Source organism: Heterodontus francisci, chromosome 8 (genome assembly GCF_036365525.1).
Source record: "Heterodontus francisci isolate sHetFra1 chromosome 8, sHetFra1.hap1, whole genome shotgun sequence".
Classification (NCBI taxonomy): domain Eukaryota; kingdom Metazoa; phylum Chordata; class Chondrichthyes; order Heterodontiformes; family Heterodontidae; genus Heterodontus; species Heterodontus francisci.
Genome location: NC_090378.1, coordinates 76665367 through 76689001, shown reverse-complemented (window position 1 = coordinate 76689001; position 23635 = coordinate 76665367). Strand labels below are relative to the sequence as shown.

Below are 23635 nucleotides of genomic sequence, written 5' to 3'. Positions count from 1 at the left end.
TCTCCATTTTGAGAAACTCCCTTCCGCTGCTACTCTCTGTCTCCTGTTGCCCAGCCAGTTCTTTATCCATCTAGCTAGTACACCCTGGACCCCATGCGACTTCACTTTCTCCATCAGCCTACCATGGGGAACCTTATCAAACGCCTTACTGAAGTCCATGTATATGACATCTACAGCCCTTCCCTCATCAATCAACTTTGTCACTTCCTCAAAGAATTCTATTAAGTTGGTAAGACATGACCTTCCCTGCACAAAACCATGTTGCTTATCACTGATAAGCCCATTTTCTTCCAAATGGGAATAGATCCTATCCCTCAGTATCTTCTCCAGCAGCTTCCCTACCACTGACGTCAGGCTCACCGGTCTATAATTACCTGGATTATCCCTGCTACCCTTCTTAAACAAGGGGACAACATTAGCAATTCTCCAGTCCTCCGGGACCTCACCCATGTTTAAGGATGCTGCAAATATATCTGTTAAGGCCCCAGCTGTTTCCTCTCTCGCTTCCCTCAGTATCCTGGGATAGATCCCATCCGGACCTGGGGACTTGTCCACCTTAATGCCTTTTAGAATACCCAACACTTCCTCCCTCCTTATGCCGACTTGACCTAGAGTAATGAAACATCTGTCCCTAACCTCAACATCCGTCATGTCCCTCTCCTCGGTGAATACTGATGCAAAGTACTCGTTTAGAATCACACCCATTTTCTCTGACTCCACGCATAACTTTCCTCCTTTGTCCTTGAGTGGGCCAATCCTTTCTCTAGTTACCCTCTTGCTCCTTATATATGAATAAAAGGCTTTGGGATTTTCCTTAACCCTGTTGGCTAAAGATATTTCATGACCCCTTTTAGCCCTCTTAATTCCTCGTTTCAGATTGGTCCTACATTCCCGATATTCTTTCAAAGCTTCGTCTTTCTTCAGCCTCCTAGACCTTATGTATGCTTCCTTTTTCCTCTTAGCTAGTCTCACAATTTCACCTGTCATCCATGGTTCCCTAATCTTGCCATTTCTATCCCTCATTTTCACAGGAACATGTCTCTCCTGCACGCTAATCAACCTCTCTTTAAAAGCCTTCCACATATCAAATGTGGATTTACCTTCAAACAGCTGCTCCCAATCTATATTCCCCAGCTCCTGCCGAATTTTGGTATAGTTGGCCTTCCCCCAATTTAGCACTCTTCCTTTAGGACCACTCTCGTCTTTGTCCATGAGTATTCTAAAACTTACGGAATTGTGATCACTATTCCCAAAGTAGTCCCCTACTGAAACTTCAACCACCTGGCCGGGCTCATTCCCCAACACCAGGTCCAGTATGGCCCCTTCCTGAGTTGGACTATTTACATACTGCTCTGGAAAACCCTCCTGGATGCTCCTTACAAATTCTGCTCCATCTAGACCTCTAACACTAAGTGAATCCCAGTCAATGTTGGGAAAATTAAAATCTCCTATCACCACCACCCTGTTGCTCCTACATCTTTCCATAATCTGTTTACATATTTGTACCTCTATCTCACGCTTGCTGTTGGGAGGCCTGTAGTACAGCCCCAACATTGTTACCGCACCCTTCCTATTTCTGAGTTCTGCCCATATTGCCTCACTGCTGGAGTCCTCCATAGTGCCCTCCTTCAGCACAGCTGTGATATCCTCTTTGACCAGTAATGCAGCTCCTCCACCCCTTTTACCTCCCTCTCTATCCCGCCTGAAGCATCGATATCCTGGGATATTTAGTTGCCAATCATGCCTTTCCCTCAACCAAGTCTCAGTAATAGCAATAACATCATACTCCCAGGTACTAATCCAAGCCCTAAGTTCATCTGCCTTACCTACTACACTTCTTGCATTAAAACAAATGCACCTCAGACCACCAGTCCCTTTGCGTTCATCATCTGCTCCCTGTCTACTCTTTCCCTTAGTCACGCTGACTTCATTATCTAGTTCCTTACAGGCTTTAGTTACTACCTCCTTACTGTCCACTGACCTCCTCATTTGGTTCCCATCCCCCTGCCACATTAGTTTAAACCCTCCCCAACAGCGTTAGCAAAAGCACCCCCAAGGACATTGGTTCCAGTCCGGCCCAGGTGTAGACTGTCCAATTTGTAATAGTCCCACCTCCCCCAGAACCGGTCCCAATGTCCCAAAAATCTGAACCCCTCCCTCCTGCACCATCTCTCAAGCCACGCATTCATCTTGACTATTCTTTCATTTCTACTGTATCACGTGGCACTGGTAGCAATCCTGAGATTACTACCTCTGAGGTCCTACTTTTTAACTTGGCTCCTAACTCCCTAAATTCTGCTTGTAGGACCTCATCCCGCTTTTTACCTATATCATTGGTGCCTATGTGCACAACGACAACTGGCTGTTCACCCTCCCCTTTCAGAATGTTCTGCAGCCGATCTGAGACATCCCTGACCCATGCACCTGGGAGGCAACATTGCATTCAGGAGTCTCGTTTTCGAACACAGAACCGCCTATCTACTTCCTTACAATCGAATCCCCAATGACTATAGCCCTTCCACTCTTATTCCCGCCCTTCCGAACAGCAGAGCCAGCCACGGTGCCATGAACCTGGCTACTGCTGCCTTCCCCTGGTGAGCCATCTCCCTCAACAGTATCCAAAACGGTATACCTGTTTTGGAGGGAGATGACCGCAGGGGACACCTGCACTGCCTTCCTGCTCTTTCTCTGCCTTTTGATCACCCATTCCCTTTCTCCCTCAGCAATCCTAATCTGCGGTGTGACCAATTCGTTAAACGTGCTATCCATTACCTCCTCAGCATCGCGGATGCTCCAAAGTGAGTCCATCTGCAGCTCCAGAGCCGTCATGTGGTCTAACAAGAGCTGCAGCTGGACACACTTCCAGCACGTGAAGGAGTCGGGGACATCAGCCGTGTCCCTGAGCTCCCACATTGAGCAAGAGGAGCATAACACGGGTCTGAGATCTCCTGCCATTTTTAATCTTAAGCTTAACTTAGTCTTAATTTAGATAAATGAAAAAGGAACGAAAAGTTTTTACCAATCACACGAAAAAAAAAAATAGCAAAAGCCTTACCTTATCTGCACACCACCGAGTCCTTTTTTTTTTGATTAGAGGAGGAGGGCGGGTGGGAGACACTACAGGTGTAGTGTCTCGGGTTCAGCCTCTGCCCAAATATATAGGACTCACTTACCCAGCTGCCACCACGCTCTCCCTGTCGCCGCTGCAAAAAGAAACTGCCAAAACAAAAAGGTAAGTTTATATAAGTTGTAAACTCACTTACCCAGTTGTATTACACTGGTACCTTGTCAAGAGACATGGCATTGAAATCAGTGTAAGGGTCTGAAGTTGCAGTACTTACCGATTACCCACTAAACATGCCAAAAATAAGTTGAGGCTAGTGCATTCTGATGTAACTGAATTTTTAAACAGTGAACTAAGTATTAATTACTGTCAAACAACATCTCTGGCCCTGAAAATTTAATTTTACAAATTTGGATTTTCATCCTTCAGAATTTAATTACTGAGTTTTTATAAAGATTTTTTCTTTGTCTTCTCTCTCTCTCTCTCTCTCTCTCTCTCAATCCCATCTTCCTTTCCTTCACTTTATTTTGCTTCCTGTACATGATTTTACAATGAAATATTCCAACTTATACTTCCTGGTTTAGACCAAATGTCTCTTAGGCTTCTTCAATCTGGTTGCAGCGTCACACTGTTGCTGGCCCTGCTTACCCATGCCACAGATCCTCTGTCAAGGGCACTGTGCTGGATCAGGCACCTGGGCAGCTGTACGCGTAATGAATAGGGAGTGCTGTTCGTTCCTTCACTGCCGACTGCAAAATTCAGGCCAATAATTTCCATTAAACCATTACTGTATATGAAAAATTGTTTAAACTCTGCAATAGTAAACTCTAACACTCATTTCAGAGGAACAATAGTGGCAGGACTCGGTCTTTAATTCCTAAAACACTAGTTAAAAATCCTGAACATAGATTTTGACTTGGCCACTGTATTCCAATATTTTGTTTGTAGTCCACTAGCAGGTTAACCTGGGAACTCGTTTTTGACTGTCACTGTTGAGTTATATTTCATGGCTCATGGGATAATTCTATTCTATAACTCTTCATTATGTATTCTACTTGTACCACAGATTGGATACAAATATTAATTTTTAAATGTTATAGTGATGCAATTACAATGTGGGTTTAACATCACTGCACAATATATTTCTCCCACTCCCTTCAATGTGCTTCCAAGTCTTAAGTGTGTCATTAACTCCAGGAAATATAAAAAATGTTTGCGAGGTAATCATTTCTGGTATAATGTGTTTACTATTTGCATAAACTGTACCGACCCCTTTGTAGTATATGATGGGACCTTGTGTTAACTAATTAACCTTTTAATCTTGTGGTCCAATAGTTAACATTATTCTTCACAGTACAAAATGGTCATTGATTTGAATTCACTGATTATTTGCTCCCAGGTGTGACTGTAATCCCATCGGTTCTGTTGATGGTCAGTGTGATACCCAGAATGGACAATGTGAATGCCAACCTGGTGTTGTTGGTCGGCAGTGTGACATGTGTGAACCATATCACTTTGGATTTGGCCAGGATGGATGCAAACGTAAGCTAAACGACTAAAAACAATACTTTTCAAAAAAAATATCTAAATTATTGCCTCATCAATTTCTAAAAAAAAAACAAATGCATAAGGAGTGTATCTATTTCTGCAGCCTGTGACTGTGACCGTCAAGGCTCTCGATCTCTACAGTGCAAGGAAGATGGAAAGTGTGATTGTAAGGAAGGGTTTGTGGGTACACATTGTGACCAGTGCGAAGAAAACTATTTCTACAATCGGACGAGACCTGGCTGCCAGGAGTGTCCTACCTGTTACAGGCTAGTAAAAGATAAGGTAGGAAATCTCATTCCTGTATTTTGTAGTTATATTGTACACAGTACTTCATTTGATCCTTCCGATGCTGGGGCTACTTGAAAGTGAGAGTCTGCGAATGTTGGGTGACGGTAAGATCAGGTTCAGTGGTAAAACCCTCATCTAATAGCTCTAGTGGCACTTACCCTCTCAGCTTGCACGTGAAGACGTGACTACGTAAACAAGATACCTAATGGCGGCCAGAATCTAGATCCGTGAAATGTTCCATCCCATCAAATCTATGCTGGATTTTTTTCTTCACTTGATACCAATCTCACTTTCCTGCTTGCTTCCTTTATCCTTTAATAATCTTTTTTGTTATGTAACTATTTAATTTCCTTTCAGATGAATTTACACCTTCTGCTTCAACAACAGATTGTGACAGATTGCCAAATTCCAGCCATACATTCTGTGCTAAGGGCTCCACTATTTCACTTTCTGATCATCATAAATTTGTAGCCCTATTGTTACTGTTCTGCTACCTATGGGAACAACTATCATCATTTACCTTCATGTTAACTTTTCATAATCCTGAAGATCTTGATCAGGTCACTCATAGGCTCAGATCTTGGTAAGCAGCGAAGCAATGGTGCTGTCTTTCCCTTTCCTGACAGCAGTTTAAATCTTATGCCAAGTCAAGTCTTAGTGTGCAGCAGCAGTGATGTCAGCAGGCAGGTAAGAAACCAATGACATTGAAGTATTCAGCAAACCAGAAAGTTAAAGGCACTTAATATCCCTCATTTTCAGCTTAAATTTTCAGATAGCAAAATAAATGATTATGATTGGACTAGGAAGCTAAAATAATTTAAAAAAAAATTTAAATGTGAAATGACATTCCACAAATATAAAGTTTGCTTCTCAGGGCCAGGGAAGGTGTTTAGCAGTAATTATGAAGTTAGCATACCCTTAAAAACCCAGTTATACCTCAGTCAACAAAGTGCAACCTTTTCAAGCGTTTCTGCAGCGAGACTAATGGCACGAAAATAGAAATTCTTGTTAACTCAATTGATTTTCCATTTGATTGCACTCTGGGGATGCTTCAACAATGCACTTTCTCAAAGTGTAAAATCACTGACAGCACCTTCTGGATTTCAGTGATATTCTGTCCATGTGTGGACTCCAGAAGTCACTGTCAGTTTCAGTGGTATAATGAGGGCAAACGCTGCCAGTTACGTCATCAATACCACAGCCAAATCTGGGCAAATTATCTTTACAACTCAAGTGAAAAGCTCTGCTTTCTAAAGTCTCTCATAATAACTGTTGTGCTTCAGCTATATAACATCCCAATGAATCTATTCTGCACATTTTCTGTTCCATAATCGGCTTCCCAAGATTACATGATGCTCAACTGCAATCCAACTAAGGCCTTGTACTAATTCCACTTGTGGGGAGTCCAAAGCTAATGCCAGGAGTTAACGAGGAGCCGGTGGCCCCTACTACTGGCTGGAAAGTCGGTAGCAAGCCCACCTGCGCGGCTCTGGAAGCCACAGTGCTATTTTGCATGGTTCAAGCAATTAATCCGCCCCTCTGAGGGAGGATGTCCCACCTCCAAGAGCGGTCAGCCAATCAGAGGGCCGGCAGCTCTTTGGTCCCAGCAGTGCCAGCAGAAGCAGTGCAGCAGTCCCCTGACCCAGCCAGCGATGGAGGCTGAAGAAGGTAAGTGGGGTCAGGGCTCCTTCAGGCCAATCAGCCAGGCCCAGGCAAGCAGGTAGGGATGTCGATTGCATGGGCAGAGTGCCGGTGGTTTGGGGGGGGTGGCGGGGATGGAGCTGCTGGGGGGGCTTCCAGCAGGGGTGGCTTGTGCTGCTAGGGCAGCCCTCCTTGGGGCACAAAGTGCCCGATCAGGAGGTCCCTCTCCCCCCCCCGCCCCCCCCGCAAGGAGGCTGGTGGGTTTTACTGGGTGGCTCCCCAGGTGACATGGTGCCTATCCAAAGCTGGTAAAATACCTGCAACTGCAGGAAGAGGCCCTTAAGTGGCCATTAATTGGTCTCTTAAGGGCCTCAATTGTCTCTCAGGGTAAATGGGAAGCCCACCACTACCCCAGCCCTGCCACTGGCAGGGAAGAGTAAAATTCCAATCCAAGGGTCACTGACAAATCCAGTAAGGAACTCGGGAGGAATTTCTTTACCCAGAGTGTGGTTAAAATGTGAAACTCGCCATCAGATGGAGTAGTTGAGGCAAGTAGCATAGATGCGTTTAAGGGGTAGCTAGATAAGGACATGAGGGAGAAAGATTAGAAGGATCCTTAGTAGGGTTAGATGAAGTAGGGCAGGAGGAGGCTTGTGTGGAGCATAAACACCAGTATAGACCAGTTTAGCTAAATGGCCTGTATTTGTGCTCTAAAATCTATGTAATTATCAATTTGCTGTCATCAGATTTTGATATTCCTTAAAAGTTACAAAGTCTAGATAAATCTATATTTGGTGCTCTACCCAAGCATGAGTCAGCATCTTCAGGAAACCGGAGGAATAAAAGCTTCCTCACATGACTGGATAGTATGAAAGCAGCCTTCACACTTGTGTTACCCCTAATAGTAAGGGAAGAAAAGTACTTTAAGCAAAATTAAACTTACTTAAATACAGTAATCTTCAATGATAATCTATAGTCAGTGTGAATAGTGTCATCAATAAGTGTTCAGCCACATGTGGGTTAGTACTTGCATGTTTCAACCAGCTAGTCCAGGAAGAGGATTTAAGAGAAGTGAAGAACCGTGTTTTAAAAAGCAAATAAACTTGTTTTCAGGAACGTAATACTTTTAATCAGTGATTCAATCTTAAATAACAATTTTGAAGCTAAGGGCACACATGCATTGCTTTTCAGTCTTGCACCAGGATGTACTATATTTGGCTTCAGTTGCCAAAATGAGTTCTGGGGGACATGCTAGTTTATCTTCTTGTGATTGGCTGAGTAATTGTATGTTAGTAGATAAGATTGCCTGAGCAGCAATTGACTTAGTTGGTTTCCTGCTGGATCTTTTATTCTGTGTCATGTGTTCAGGTAACCGAACATAGGCAAAAGCTTAAGGACTTGGAAGATCTAATTGCAAACCTTGGAACGAACCAGGACACAGTGAGTGACAAGGCCTTTGAAGAGAGACTCAAGGAAGCTGAGAGAACCATTATGGACTTGCTGAGGGATGCTAAAAGCATGAGAGGTATACATTGTAGCTGCCATCTTGGACTTGATAATAGAATGCTTAAAAATTCCACTTAGCTTTTTGCCACTTGACTTATTACAATTTCCTTAACTGAAATCTTTGGCACTGTCTTACTATTTAAAAATCAAGGTGGCAGCTTTGTTCTTTATGTAACTTATTAGTGAAGAATCTAACCATCCCTGAACTCTTGTAAACACCTAAACACAAAGTTACTCCTGTTAAAATAGGTACTGAAATAACAAATAGGATTTGAAGAATTATAAATGAGAGGAATACATCAAGTGCAAAATTCTACGAACCATACACAAACTACTACCCAGTGTTCTTTCCCCCTTCCCCGCCCCCAGGTTTTTGCTGAGCATTGGGTAAGTATAGGATATAGCTTTGCTGATGTCCATTATGTTTGGTTAATTTGTTGGCATTGCTTCTGTTCACAAATGAAGAACAGTAGCTGTGGCAAAGTACTGAAAGGCAGCTGGCATTCAGAACAATTCGACAATCTGGGTTAGTAACTTGACAAAAGAAGGGAAGCAAATAGTAAGATATTCAGGGGAGTCAGGTAGGGAAGAAAATAAATCGTGATATGAGGAAGATTTCTGATTGCTAAAAAAAAAACTTATTTTATTGGAATTCTCTAATTCCTATTTTTATTGGATTGATTTTTTTTATTCATGTATTTCCTGATCGATTTCAGTAGATTTTGGTTTCCATATATTGCACAGAAAACATGGAATATAGAAGGAAAATAGCAAAGTAAACCACAGGAAAACAAACCATATAAGATTATACAGCTTGGGTGGGCCACAGAAAAGCCTTGGGAGTGGATTTGAGTTTCCAGAAGGAAATTGCAGACATCAGCTATTTTCCTCCCCATGGGCTGCATTTTAAGAGCCCGCCATCAATGGCAAGCTCAAAAAATGGTAGCCCACACACCTTAGAGTTGCTGCAATCTCCACGCAGCAGCTCATTTAAATGGCCGGGGTGACCCCCACTCCCGCCACTGCCTCCAATCACGTGGAGGGGGCGGGCTGTCCGACACCAGCTGCCTATACGCAAGCGTGGCTCCATTTTTAAAGGTCAGCCGGCAAAATTAAATTTTTAAAGTGTACCCCCCCCCCCCCCCCCACCAAAATTTACAAAATTAAATTGTAATGCCCCTTTCCAACCCCCAATAAAAATTACAGTAAGTTTTTGCCCTCTCCCCCGCCACCCCCCCCAAAAAAAAAACACTTAACCTTTGAATTCTGATGTTTCACCTGCTGCAGACTGTACAAAGTTGAAAGTGCACCCCTTCCCATCATCCCCTACACTGATGTTTATTTGACCCTTTCCCCCACTCCCACAGTAAAAACCTTAGCCCCTCCCCCCTCCCCACTAGTGTCATGCCTGCTTTCCCCAGACGGGGAATTGAAGGCACAGGAGTGCCGGCCGCCACGCCGAAGATCGTGGCAAGCCCGGAAGGTTCAAGGTAAGTTGATTGATTTTAAATTTATTCATCTCATTAATTTAAATATTTAAATGCAGGTCCTGTTGTCCAGCGGTCGGAGGCGGGAGGGCTACCACAGAGCCTCATCGCCATTGGGAGGATCGGGCCTGACCCTCCTGGCACTGGCCTCTGTGGTGGGCATCTGCCACAACCATCTTCTGGCCCCCCTGCCAAGGAGCCCGACGTCGTGGGCTTGGTAAAATCCAGCCCCACGTATGGCAACATGATACCATGGCAATTTCAAGGCTGCCAGCCTTGTGAAAATTGGGTGTCTCATGGCTGCCTGTTTGTGTGTGCTGATGGGTGTGAGGAAAGCTGAAATTGGTCAACAGCAAAAATGTTCAATTTGACTGCAGAAATTTCAGATGGACCTATAGAAGCAAAGCTAGCTTCTACAAGGCTGTCATGCAAACTAATGTTATGACTTAATTGGTAATTTATCTTTCCCAAACAGTCATATCCATGACGTTTATGCAGTTACACATGAGAATATCATTCTTGTATTTTCTTTGCCCTGGTTCTGCAATGGAGAATTTGCGGTTTACCTCAGATTAGATCACCTCGCATTAACTGGCCTTGAGTATTTCATAAGGATATGGTGCCACATTTTCTCAATACTCATTTTTCTATTTACCTATCAGCCAATACTAAACTTACTCATGCATCTGTGTGAAAATACATCCCCATTGTGAAATCTTCCCTAATATGAACACTAAACTTTATGTAACTTCTTTTTAACAGATGTAGATAAAAGTCTTCTGGACCGTTTGGCTGAAATTAATAACACTCTGTCCACCCAGTGGGGGCGTCTGCAAAATATAAAGGATACAGTAGATAACACTGAAGAGTTGGCTGAACGATCCAATAATCGTATCCAGGATGCAGAGAAAGTGATCTCAAATGCACGGAGGGAGCTTGAAAAGGCCAAGGAAACCTTGGGCAATGTGGTAGGTGTTTCTGTGCAAACCTCTTTGAATAACATTTAGACAAATACAGCTTTATAATTACCTAATGATCAATTGCTTTGCGATGTTACCTTCAGTTACTGATCCTCAGCGCGATGTGCGGCACTCACAACCTTCACTTTCCCATCCAGGGAAAGCTGCTGCCACCGAGGTGGGGAAAGGGTGAACTCTGCACTCTGATGGATCGGGTGGGTGGGGGGGATGGTGGGTGGCACGGTGGAAAGGGTAAACTCTGCACTCTGCTGGGTGCGGGGGGGGAGGGAAGGGGTGAACTCTGCACTCTGATGGGTAAGGGAGTGGGGAAGGGGTGAACTCTGCACTCTTATGGGTAGGGGAGTGGGGAAGGGGTAAACTCTGCATTCTGATGGGTAGTGGGGTGGGGAAGGGGTAAACTCTGCATTCTGATGGTTAGTGGGGTGGGGAAGGGGTAAACTCTGCACTCTGATGGGTAGTGGGGTGGGGAAGGGGTAAACTCTGCATTCTGATGGATAGTGGAGTGGGGAAGGGGTAAACTCTGCATTCTTATGGTTAGTGGGGTGGGGAAGGGGTAAACTCTGCATTCTGATGGTTAGTGAGGTGGGGAAGGGGTAAACTCTGCATCCTGATGGGTAGTGGAGTGGGGAAAGGGTAAACTCTGCATTCTGATGGGTAGTGTGGTGGGGAAGGGGTAAACTCTGCATTCTGATGGGTAGTGGGAGTGGGGAAGGGATAAACTCTGCATTCTGATGGGTAAGGGAGTGGGGAAGGGGTAAACTCTGCATTCTGATGGGTAAGGGAGTGGGGAAGGGGTAAACTCTGCATTCTGATGGGTAAGGGAGTGGGGAAGGGGTAAACTCTGTATTCTGGTGGGGTGGGGAAGGGGTAAACTCTGCATTCTGATGGGGAGTGGGGTGGGGAAGGGGTAAACTCTGCATTCTGATGGGGAGTGGGGTGGGGAAGGGGTAAACTCTGCATTCTGATGGGGAGTGGGGTGGGGAAGGGGTACACTCTGCATTCTGATGGGTAGCGGGGTGGGGAAGGGGAGTGGGGAAGGGGTGAACTCTGCACTCTGATGGGTAGGGGAGTGGGTAGGGGAGTGGGGAAGAGGTGAACTCTGCATTCTGATGGGTAGCGGGGTGGGGAAGAGGTGAACTCTGCATTCTTTCTTTCTTTATTTATTTAGAGATACAGCACTGAAACAGGCCCTTCGGCCCACCGAGTCTGTGCCGATCAACAACCACCTATTTATACTAACACTGCCGTAATCCCATAATCCCTACCACCTACCTACACTAGGGGCAATTTACAATGGCCAATTTACCTATCACCTGCAAGTCTTTGGCTGTGGGAGGAAACCGGAGCACCCGGCGAAAACCCAGGTGGTCACAGGGAGAACTTGCAAACTCTGCACAGGCAGTACCCAGAATCGAACCCGGGTTCCTGGAGCTGTGAGGCTGCGGTGCTAACCACTGCGCCACTGTGCCCATTCTGATGGGTATGGGAGTGGGGCAGGGGTGAATTCTGCATTTTGATGGGTAGGGGAGTGGGGAAGGGATGAGCTCTGCACTCCGATGGGTAGGGGAGTGGGGAAGGGATGAACTCTGCACTCTGATGGGTTGGGACGTGAAGGGTGAACTCTGTTATGGTGTGCTATTTGCATAGCTGGCAGCCTTTTAAAAATGGCACCAGCACCTGCACCACATGATTGGGGGAGGGATGGCCTCTGTGAATATGTATAATGGCCGCCCGCTGTTTTTGGGGGAGGGGTGGGGGACAGCTGCCATGTTCCGTGCCAGGTGGCGGGAATACAAAATCCAGCCCATATAATGGGCTAAATTTTCCCATGGGTGTTGAGACCATATGTGGGTCCCGAGCTCGCGCTTGTCGTCAGGGCATAACTTTGAGGGGCGGGCTTCTAATTGGCAGCCTCCATGTTTATCATCCAATTAAGGTAGTAGGCGGGTTCCAAGGCAGGAGGCCCAATCAGAGTGCCTTCAGCACTGACCGGCCAGCAGCCGCACCAGGGGAGGTGAGCACTGCTAAGACAGGAAGGCGAGCGCAAGTATACCTCAAGATGGAGGCTCTCTTGGAAACTTGCTGAAAATTTAAAATTAAAGACCCACAGTTGTTAAGGCCATTAGTGTGGAGTGAAGCCCCTCCACATGAATGATTTTGGCCACGGCTGCGGCCTTTTCGTACTTGCAGTTCATTCATTGGACCAGTGAGAGGAGGCAGTAAGGACCCTCCGACCTGCCATCAGGAGGCTGCCTCCAAGTTGCTGCTGGCTTCGTCTCAGCAGGGGGCCGAGTTGACCCCAGGAAAATGCTGGGGAGTTCTGAAAATGGCCCCTAATTGGGGCCTTAATTGGCCTAATTGACTGCCTGCCTCTGGAGCGGGTTGCCGATTCCTGTGGCAGCCCGCTCCTGGGAAGTATGCCCAAAGGCGGGACAGCATCGGGAAGCCAGCCTGATGTGCAACCATCTGAATTAGCCAGACCCTCTGCCTCCGTGGCAAAGTTCAACCCAATGGGTTGGACACGACAATTGGTGGTGTCGTAAACGGCATGACAATTGGTGGTGTCGTAAATAGTGAGGAGGAAAACCTTAGATTACAGGACGATATAGATGGGCTGGTAAGATGGGCAGAGCTGTGGCAAATGGAATTTAATCCTGAGAAGTGTGAGGTGATGCATTTTGGGAGGACTAACAAGGCAAGGGAATATACAATGGGTGGTAGGACCCGAGGAAGAACAGAGGGTCAGAGGGACCTTGATGTCCTTGTCCATAGATCACTGAAGGCAGCAGCACAGGTAGATAAGGTGGTTAGGAAAGCATATGGGATACTTGCCTTTATTAGCCGAGGCATCGAATGTAAGAGCAGGAAGGTTATGATGGAGCTGTATAAAACGCTAGTTAGGCCACAGCTGGAGTACTGTGTACAGTTCTGGTCACCACACTATAGGAAGGATGTGATTGCATTGGAGAGGGTGCAGAGGAGATTCACCAGGATGTTGCCTGGGCTGGAGCATTTCAGCTCTGAAGAGAGACTGAAAAGGCTGGGGTTGTTTTCCTTAGAGCAGAGAAGGCTGAGGGGAGATATGATTGCAGTATACAAAATTACGAGGGGCATTGATAGATTAGATAGGAAGAAACGTTTTCCCATGGCGGAGGGGTCAATAACCAGGGGGCATAGATTTAAGGTAAGGGGCAGGAGGTTTAGAGGGGATTTGAGGAAAAAAAATTTTCACCCAGACGTTGGTTGGAATCTGGAACGCACTGCCTGAAGACGTGGTAGAGGCAGGAACCCTCACAACATTTAAGAAGTATTTAGATGAGCACTTGAAATGCCATAGCCTACAAGGTTACGGGCCAAGTGCTGGAAAATGGGACTAGAATAGTTAGGTGCTTAATGGCCAGCACAGACACGATGGGCCAAAGGGCCTGTTTCTGTGCTGTATGACTCTGTGACTAATTCTGAGTTTGCTGGTCTAACTGAGCTATGGGAACTAAGGTAAATATAATGTGCTAACTTTCAATTTTCCAAATACGGGTAGTGGCCTCCTGAATTTTTCTGAAAATTCCTAAAATCCCTAAAAAGTCCTAAACTTTTCTTATCTGTTAAGAAGCATCTAACTATTCTTTGTGTAGATTGTTAACTGCATCTAGCCACCTACCGAAGTTGGCAAATGATCAGTTAGCTTCCTGAATAGATTCCACTTTTGTCAACTAGCTGTTAGATAGCAGATTAATGTGGAGCCAAGAGTGTTACTGAAGTTCTTGGTCAGATGTTAACTTCCTATCAGCTGTGCAGCACGGGTTAATATGCACATAGAATTGCTGGAAATGAGCACATACAGTCTTTAGCATTCTCTCTGTAGGGGGCCATGGGTTGGGTATTCTAGGTAGTGTAGTTTCTGCAGATTTAAATGACGTTATAGCATATGCCTGATGACCGTCTCACTCCAGATACCTGTCAATGCTACTTCAAAATCATCTGTTTGGTGTGGAAGTTGCCAAGGGAGGATGCACAATTTTTTCTGTCCCATGAGAAAATGGCTCTATAGCACTTTATTAAATGTGTAGGAAATATTCCTGGATTGTAAGTTGTTTCTTTTTACTTTCCTACAGTCAATAGCAACTCCAGATTCCAGTGCTGATCCAAATAACATGACACTTCTAGCAGAAGAGGCTCGTAACCTTGCAGAAAGGTAAGATTTTCATTCATAGTCATTGGGTAACTCAGTGAGCTAAGCACCTTGTGTTTTTCACCTCTGGAGCCTGGATTTCCATTCAACCAAGCTGGTGAGATTGATGTTTGTCTGTGCTCTCTTACCAAAAATCACACCCTAATTCAAATGAGCACAGTTCTGCAACTTAAAACTGCCTTTAAAATAGTCTGTTTTTGTCAGATGACTGCAAAAGAATTGCTGCACTAAGGAGATATTTTTGTGAGGTTATGGGTAAGATTTGGACTCGGTAAAGGAGTCTTTATTCAGTTCCTGAGGTGGCATACTAAATAAAAGTAGAGTATTATAAGAGGGGCAAGATATCTATTTTACCAGTGCTAATCTCCCACACCTAACTCTGCATGCATGATTTTCCTCTAGTATTTTAAATGGAATATTATACAACCTGTTTCTGCTGACTTTTAAATTGTATTATTAAATCTAATTTATAGACCAACAGGGAAGATTCCCTCTGTGCTCCGGTGCTCTGGTTTCCTCCCACATGCCAAAGACTTGCAGGTTGATAGGTTAATTGGCCATTATAAATTGCCCCTAGTATAGGTAGGTGGTAGGGAAATATAGGGACAGGTGGGGATGTGGTAGGAATATGGGATTAGTGTAGGATTAGTATAAATGGGTGGTTGATGGTCGGCACAGACTCGGTGGGCTGAAGGGCCTGTTTCAGTGCTGTATCTCTAAACTAAACTAAAACACATTCTTTACAAGGAAATCTTATAAAGAGGAAGAATTTTAAGAAGAAATCTTTCTCTTTTCCCCCCACCCCAAAACCCTGTGCCCCCATGGTCTGGTAGTCTTTCCCAGTAAGGCTATCCAGTTAACTGTTAATTGTTAATTTGCTAATACCCTGGCTAAACATTGATGAGTACATTAGTAATTCACACTATCAAATGATTTTGTGCATGAATTGGAACTTTGTAATTAGCTTTCCTGTTTTTCTCATGTAGCACTATGGAAAGCGTTTGTAAAGCATCAATATGTGTGTAAAATAAGTGCCAGGAGTTTATTAAACTGCTGAAAAATTGTGTGAAAGTAGCATTTTCTGCCACTGGGAATTTGTTTTATTGTGGGCGAGGTTTTTGAATTATGTGTGTGTGCAGATCCCGAGGACAAACTTTTACAATCTGCAGGATGTTCATTCTTAAAAACTAGTGCAAAATTTTTGCTATCTGAATTGCACAAGACACCAGTCTTTTATGGATGCTAATCATCCAAAGTCAAACTGACATTCAGCGTATGGGCCTTGTGCACCCAAATTGCAAATTGGACTCTAAAACCATGTGTTTTTTTGAGACAGCAGTATATAAAACGTACAGAAAATGCCCCAAGCCAATGTTGGAAATTGGAGACACCGTGAATTTCTCATTGTGGTGGCATTGTGTTTGCTGAAGTTGGCACCTGTAATAAGAAAAAGGACTTGAAAATCCTTCATGGAGAAGAAAGGAATTTGTTCAAAAGAAAATGCATTGTGTAAACATCTGTCAGTTTGAAGTACTGGACAGGGAATTTTTTTTCAAATATAAAAGCACTATTTTGTGACCAATATAGTGGTGCATTTTGCAGCTCCAAATAGCGCTTCTAACATTATACATCTTCTCAAAAAACGACATTGAAGAGTGAAAATAGAAGTGGGGGTATGAGACTAGAATGTCAATGCAAACATGTGAAGTGAACTTTCTATGAGCTTGTGAGGCAGAACAAATTTCACTAACACAGATATCCTTCAATTCCTGCAGGCATGAGAATGAAGCAGATGATATTGAGCAGATAGCCAAGAATGCTAATGACACCTCCACCAAAGCTTATGAACTGCTGCGCAAAACACTAGCAGAAGAAAGTGAAATCACCAACACAATTGACGACTTAAACAGAAAGTAAGTGGGCGATTTTAAATGAACCACACCTGAATTGTGGGGAGAATTAGGGTATCTATGGTGTTAATGGATCAAGAACTTATGGTGAGTTCATGATCAGAGAAATAAGTTAAAACAACTAACTGCACATGCCAGGGGAAGAGACTCTGGAGGGCAAATTCTGCTGGGGAGAGAGAGGATAAGGGAGGACATCTGAGATGATTATAATCCCAGACTCTTATCAATTGTAACATTAAAAATTGAGTGTAATTATCCTAATGCTTCCTAAATGAGGTAAATGATCCTAATGGCCCCTATGATCAGTCCTGAGAAACAGTATCTGGGCATAAATTTAGACAAAAGAATTTCATTTGTAAATGAAAAATATAATTGGAGACAACTTTGTGGCCTGAGTCTTTGTGTAATATCTTTGAGGCCATGATTAAAACTAATTTCTATCCGTATTGTGTTAAAGTTGAGATTCTGGGATGTAAATGACAAAGGTGCCAGTTTGCCAATGAGCCAGTCCCACCTTGAAATCCCAGAGGTTGTAGTGTTGGGAGTACACTGCACTGGAGTGTGTGCATGATCCAGACATCAGAATCAACTCCCTACAAACCTACCGGCTAGTTGCTAATAATTATTTCATCCTAAACATTGAGAAACCTACTGTGGATGGCAAGTTGACGGCTTTTTTGTTGGAAAGCTCTCCAGAAAGAAGCAATCGATTTATAAGTTAGTGCTAACTGCTAAGCATGGAGAGATCTCAAAAAGGTTTGGAACTGCTGAAATAATCACAGTACAGGAGGCTAATGGTAACAAGCCTGTTTTCCTTATAGGGTTATCACGTTAGAAAATGCATCCAACAGAAGTTGGTTCCAATGCAGAGGCCATGTATTCTTTCAGTGACCATACTTCTGTTAACAGTCTGTGAAGTGTTTGAACAATACACATAGTGTTGTTTTTTTCTGTAGTCATTTGTGAAGTTGCCCCTTGCAATGTCCCCCAATGAGAAGCACCTTTTCTTGAAAGAGTATGTGGTTTTGGAGACAGTATTTTACTTTTATTGCCTGCTCAACACATTCCATGTCATTTTGTTAGTTGATTTTCTCCAGATTGCAAATATCCTCTTGAGTGAGTTGGGGTGGAGTGGCACAAAGGGAAAAAAAACACCAGGACTGGGTTAACGTTTGATCTTTTGGTGAACTACATCAATGGAAAAGGTAGAAATTCTGCCTTTCTGGCAATAGAATAAAATGTAGCTGGCGGGGAAGAAATTTTAAAAGACATTGTAAATCAGTAACCAGTGCAGACGTTGAAGTGTTTCTAATCTATTTTACAAAGCCAACTTATATAGGACCCTTCAAAATAAGTGTGTTCCAGCAAGAGCTGTTAATAGATGGTGTTTCTAAACAGGCTCATTATTAATAAAGGGAGTCCAAAAATGCCTGTGTGTCATGGTATGTCAGAATGCTTAGTGAGGTATTAATTGTTCTACCTGTAGTTACATGTTGTGTTTTAACTGATCTGAAACTCTCAACTAGGTATGATGCAGCTAAAAATATGTCCAGGGAGCTGGAAAAACAAGCTACCAAAGTAAACAATGAGGCAGAAGAAGCTGGTAACAAAGCCTTGCAGATCTATGCCAATCTAACGAGCTTGCCTGTTGTGGACACCAAGGCTTTAGAGGTATTTAGATTTCTGCACCATCTATAATGCCCTTAGTTAAACATTGTTCTTTGTGGGTTGTAATTGGGGGCGGAACAGTACTTTTGGGAATATGTAAATTTCCTGATGGTGGCCCACCATGAAATGAAAGGGCACTGGTTTGTCTCTTATAAATTATATTGACTAAGGGCATCCCCAGCCTTTCAGATGCTCATTAAAAGGAAGTGACAGAGTGGGATAAGCATGTTATTGCATGGAGACAGAGAATCTAGAGGATAAATCGCCTCAGTTTGTAAATCTGTAACTCATAGTAGCAGATTGTGTTGCATAAAGGCTATTTTTTATTCGTTCAGGGGATGTGGTGGGCGTTGCTGGCTAGGCCAGCATTTATTGCCCATCCCTAATTGCGCTTGAGAAGGTGGTGGTGAGCTGCCGCCTTGAACCATTGCAGTTGTTGGGGTGTTGGTACACCAACAGTGCTGTTAGGAAGGGAGTTCCAGGATTTTGACCTAGCGACAGTGAAGGAACGGCGATATTGTTCCAAGTCAGGATGTGGTGTGGCTTGGAGCGGAACTTGCAGGTGGTGGTGCTCCCATGCATCTGCTGCCATTGTCCTTTAGGTGGTAGAGGTCGCAGGTTTGGAAGGTACTATCTAAGGAGCCTTGGTGAGTTGCTGCAGTGCATCTTGTGGATGGTACACACTGCTGCCACTGTGCATTGGTTGTGGAGGGAGTGAATGTTGAAGGTGGTGGATGGGGCGCCAGTTCAGCAGGCTGCTTTGTCCTAGATGGTGTCGAGCTTCTTGAGTGTTGTTGGAGCTGCACTCATCCAGTTAAGTGGAGAGTATTCCATCATACTCCTGACTTGTACCTTGTAGATGGTGGACAGGCATTGGGGAAATAGGAGGTGAGTTACTTGCTACAGAATTCCCGGCCCCTGACCTGTTCTTGTAGCCACAGCATTTATGTGGCTGTTCCAAATCAGTTTCTGGTCAATGGTAACCCCAGGATATTGATGGTGGAGGATTCAGAGATGGTGTGCCATTGAACATCAAGGGGAGATGGTTAGATTTTCTCTTGTTTGAGATGGTCATTGCCTGCCACTTGTGTGGCAAAAATGTTACTTACCACTTATCAGCCCAAGCCTGGATGTTGTCCAGGTCTTGCAGCATATTGACATGGGCTACTTCAGTATCTGAGGAGTCACAGATAGTGAGGAGACTGTACTTTATGGGGTGAGTGGTGTTGGGGGGAACAAATATGTACTGCGTAAACAGAAATTGAAATGTAGAACATTCTGTCTGTTAGAATGAAGCAGAAAAGATCATAAAGGATGCAGCAGATTTGGATGGTGTGATTGACAGAAAGCTGAAGGATTATAATGATATGCGGGATGACCTGAAAGCAAAGGAAACTGAAGTGAAAAGCCTTTTGGAAAAGGGAAAAACCGAACAGCAGGTAAAACGCAGGATCCAGATGTGTTGCTGTATACGATTGAAAATGTAACTCAAAGTTTGTGTACTTTGCTTATTTTCTTCCAAAATTCTCCTCATGTATGGAATGTTAATTTCCACATCCTTGCTTCTCGCCAATAATTTTTTTTTTCAGTTTTCTTGTACCACTTGTTAGAATGCGCTGAAGTATAGGGTTGGGAGAAGAGGAAGAGAGAGTGAGAAGGATGATATGTGGAGATTCGCCTCGGGAATAGGGTATGCGTGGCTTGGGATATGGAGTGATAGGCGATCTGATGAGAATATAACACTTTACATTTTAATGACTGCATTTCACGAAAGACCTATATCTCAGGTAGATGGTAGCAAATTCTTACCTGTTTCCTTTGAAGAGAAGTGGATCTATCAATTAAGAGCATTATACAAGACAGCAGAAACAGAGCGCTACATGGTTTTAGGAAGCACAGATCATGTGTGAGTAATTTGTTATTTGAAGAAGTACTGGGTATTGAATTTGCAGGAAAACTTTGATGAAGTTCTGCTGAGATAGCTAATCAGAAAGATAAGCTGGCATGGTGTATTGGGGAAAATAATAGACTGGATTGGGAATTGAATGAAATTGCGTGAGAAAGGGTTATTGGGACTGGTGATAGAAATTTCCTGGAGTTTTTTCCTTGGCTCTTTTTCTGTTCACTACTTTTTTAATAATCTCAGGACAGCAACAGTTTGGCTATTCAAATTCCAGGTTATAGAAAAATGTGTGCAAGGATTTGCAATAAGGAGACTTCGGCTGATTTTCAGTTAGTGAGCTGTTGAATAAATGGCAAATATTATTCAGTGTAGAAAGTGCTGTCCTGTGCACAAAGGGCCAGAAAACTTGAGCAATGTATACACCGTGCATGAGTACCCATTAAATTAATAGAGGTGGAAAGGTAGTCACTGAGGCTTGCTTGAGGTTCAGAAGCAATGTAAGCCAGCTATGGGGAAACCAAATAGTTTTCTACTAAGTAAATAAAGTGCAAAATTAAATCCACTATTGTGCTGTATAATGATTTGGCTCATCCACATATGGGGTCATAGGAGCATGCCAGTGATAGATATTTTAATTTTTGGAGAAGGTATAGAGGAGGACAACATGTATGCCTAAATTAAGATCTCTGTTACTTTGGATAGGCTTAGAGTAACAGTTCACTTTGGAGAAACTTACATTTAAGGGGTATATGACTGAGGTGTTACAACTTATAAAAGCATTGAATATGGAAAATTTGAATAGGGTAACCCAAATGGATAATGATGGTAGAACATGAGGTTTATAGCTATAAAATTAAACTTTCAAGTTGCTCAGTGATTTAGTCTGGAATCCATAGATGACCAAGAAAATGTTTATTCTGACTTTTTTTCTGTCTTAAAGACTGCTGACCAGTTGCTAGCTCGTGCCGATGCTGCTAAAGCCTTGGCTGAAGATGCTGCCAAGAAAGGGAAGGCTACGCTGCAGGAGGCTCAAGATATTCTCAAAAATCTGCAAGGTCTGTAAACTGATATTTTTGTGTGATAAATTATGGAGATGCACCCAACAAAAAGGCCTTTGACTAGAAAATGGTCAACCCAAGATCCAGCCAGCTCCTCTGTTTAACTTCTAGTTTTAGTATGCTACTGTTAAATTCTGACATGTGCCATCTTTAGAAGATGTTGGAAAGAGAACAGAGAATATTTGTACACAGAACTATTGGTATTGGAAGCTCCAAAATAAAAGCAAAGTACTGCAGATGCTGGAAATCTGAAATAAAAACAAGAAATGCTGGAAATACTCAGCAGGTCTGACAGCATCTGTGCAGCGCGAAGCAGAGTTAACATTTCAGGTCAGAGACCCTTTAGAACTTTGGAAACTCTTTTTTTGGGGGTTCCAGTTTCTTTAAAATTGCACAACATTCTAGGTCAATGTGGTTGAGTTTCTAAAATTGATGTATATTCTTATTTCTTAGATCATTCACAGGTTTATGCTGATTAGTTTCTTTAATGTATCTCAGTGGGGAAGTTGGAGTCAAAGCTCCACTCTAGGACTTCAGCACATAATCTGGGCTGACACTTCATGGTGTTTGTTGGAGGTGCCATCTTTCGGGTGAGACATTAAATCAATGTCTTGTCTGCCTATGCAGGTGGCATAAATTGATCCCATGACACAATTTGAAGAAGGGTAGGGAATTATCCACCCCTGCCCAACATTTATCCATCAACCAAAACCACCAGAACCGATTAACTGATCCTTCATATAAATGATGAGGGGATCTTGCTGTGTGTAAATCAGTTTGTCTGCAAAACAACAATGACTGCATTTCAAAAGTACTTCATTGAGTGTGAAGTACTTTGGTACATCCTGAGAACATAAAAGGTGCTATATGTTTTCTTCTTTTCATACTCAGGCTTTAAAGTAAGACACTTAACCAATTATGCAAAGGGACAGTTTTATTCTGCTACTTGTACAATTTTAGGAAACTGTTACAAATGTATATTGATAGTATACAGCAATAATGCAATTCTGTTCAGATTGCTATAGATCTGTGGTATTTTGGATCCAGCTGTAATAACCTTAGCAGATGCTCATTTCTCTTTGTTTGTTGGACTGATCCTAAGAATGTATAGTGGCCACATATACTTTTTTGAAATGGAATAGACATGCATTTCTATTTCAAATTACTCTGGAGAGTAAAGGAAAAATGCGACTAACCTTGCCAGTGATTAAGAGGAAGCAAAAAAATAAACAGATAAATATTAACCAAGGGAACAGCAGCTGCTCTGGATCATGTTCAAGTAATAGTAGCCAAATGATTTTTTTTGTTGCAGATTTTGACAAGAGAGTGAATGACAACAAGACAGCAGCAGAAGAAGCGTTGAAAAAAATACCAGACATCAGGAGGACTATTGATGATGCCAATGCAAAGACAAAACAGGCTGAGGATGCATTGGGAAATGCAAGAATGGATGCTTCTGAAGCCAAAAAAAAAGCTGAGGATGCAGAGCAAATCGCAAAATCCTTACAAAAGGTAAAAAGATGTAATTTTGTGTGGACAGTTGCAATTAAGAATTCTATTGAGTCTATTGGCTTTCTTGTAGCCTGCCTTCAGTAACTATAATTCTTGTATAGAGCAGCCAGTGTGCATTATTCAGCACAAAGTTTTGGTCCAGTACCTTGTACCTTAATTCTGTCACCTTCAGATGTCTGTAAAGCCAGTGTATTTAAATTGTTTCAACATGTATTCAACTTGAAATCTGGAAGATCACTTCAGAATGATGTGCGTCTACAAAGAGTTCTACTGAATTAGGGCTTTAGGTACCTTGAAATTTTTTTTTAAAAAATGAGATTTTTGTACAGTTTTATGCTACATATTTCCTGTAACACAGCACCTACATAGGAGCAGGAGTAGGCCATTCAGCCCATCGAGCCTGCCCCCCATTCAATACGATCATGGCTGATCATCTACTTCAATGCCTTTTACACACACTATCCTCATATCCCCTTATGTCATTTGTATTTAAAAATCTGTCAATCTCTGCTTTAAACATACTCAATGAGTGAGCTTCCACAGCCCTCTGGGATAAAGAATTCCAAAGATTCACAACCCTCTGAGTAAATAAATTTCTCCTCATTTCTGTCCTAAGTGGCTTCCCCCTGATTTTGAAATTGTATCCGCTGGTTCTAAACTCCCCAACCAGGGGAAACATCTTAGCTGCATCTACTCCGTCTATCCCTTCAAGTATTTTGTAGGTTTCAATGAGATCACCTCTCATTCTTTGAAACTCTAGAGAATACAGGCCCTGGTTAAAGGCTGGGTTGGGTCCGACAGAACCACATCTAACCCCGAGCCCGACCCAGCCCGGGTCCTTCCATTTTTTCTCGCGCCCGACCCGGCCTGACCCGACCATC

At 43.2% G+C, this 23635-nt stretch overlaps 1 protein-coding gene across 1 annotated transcript in view; it reads left to right on the top strand.

Moving 5' to 3' along the window:
• The window catches only part of lamc1 (laminin, gamma 1), a 295855-nt gene that overhangs the window by 257278 nt on the left and 14942 nt on the right, over window positions 1–23635 (top strand). The window contains exons 16-25 of the mRNA XM_068037397.1: window positions 4464–4606; window positions 4716–4894; window positions 7910–8066; window positions 10297–10502; window positions 14627–14706; window positions 16479–16616; window positions 18140–18284; window positions 19571–19720; window positions 21125–21239; window positions 22555–22754. Of these exons, the coding sequence (XP_067893498.1) occupies window positions 4464–4606; window positions 4716–4894; window positions 7910–8066; window positions 10297–10502; window positions 14627–14706; window positions 16479–16616; window positions 18140–18284; window positions 19571–19720; window positions 21125–21239; window positions 22555–22754 (1513 nt within the window). The remainder of the gene's footprint in view (window positions 1–4463; window positions 4607–4715; window positions 4895–7909; window positions 8067–10296; window positions 10503–14626; window positions 14707–16478; window positions 16617–18139; window positions 18285–19570; window positions 19721–21124; window positions 21240–22554; window positions 22755–23635) is intronic.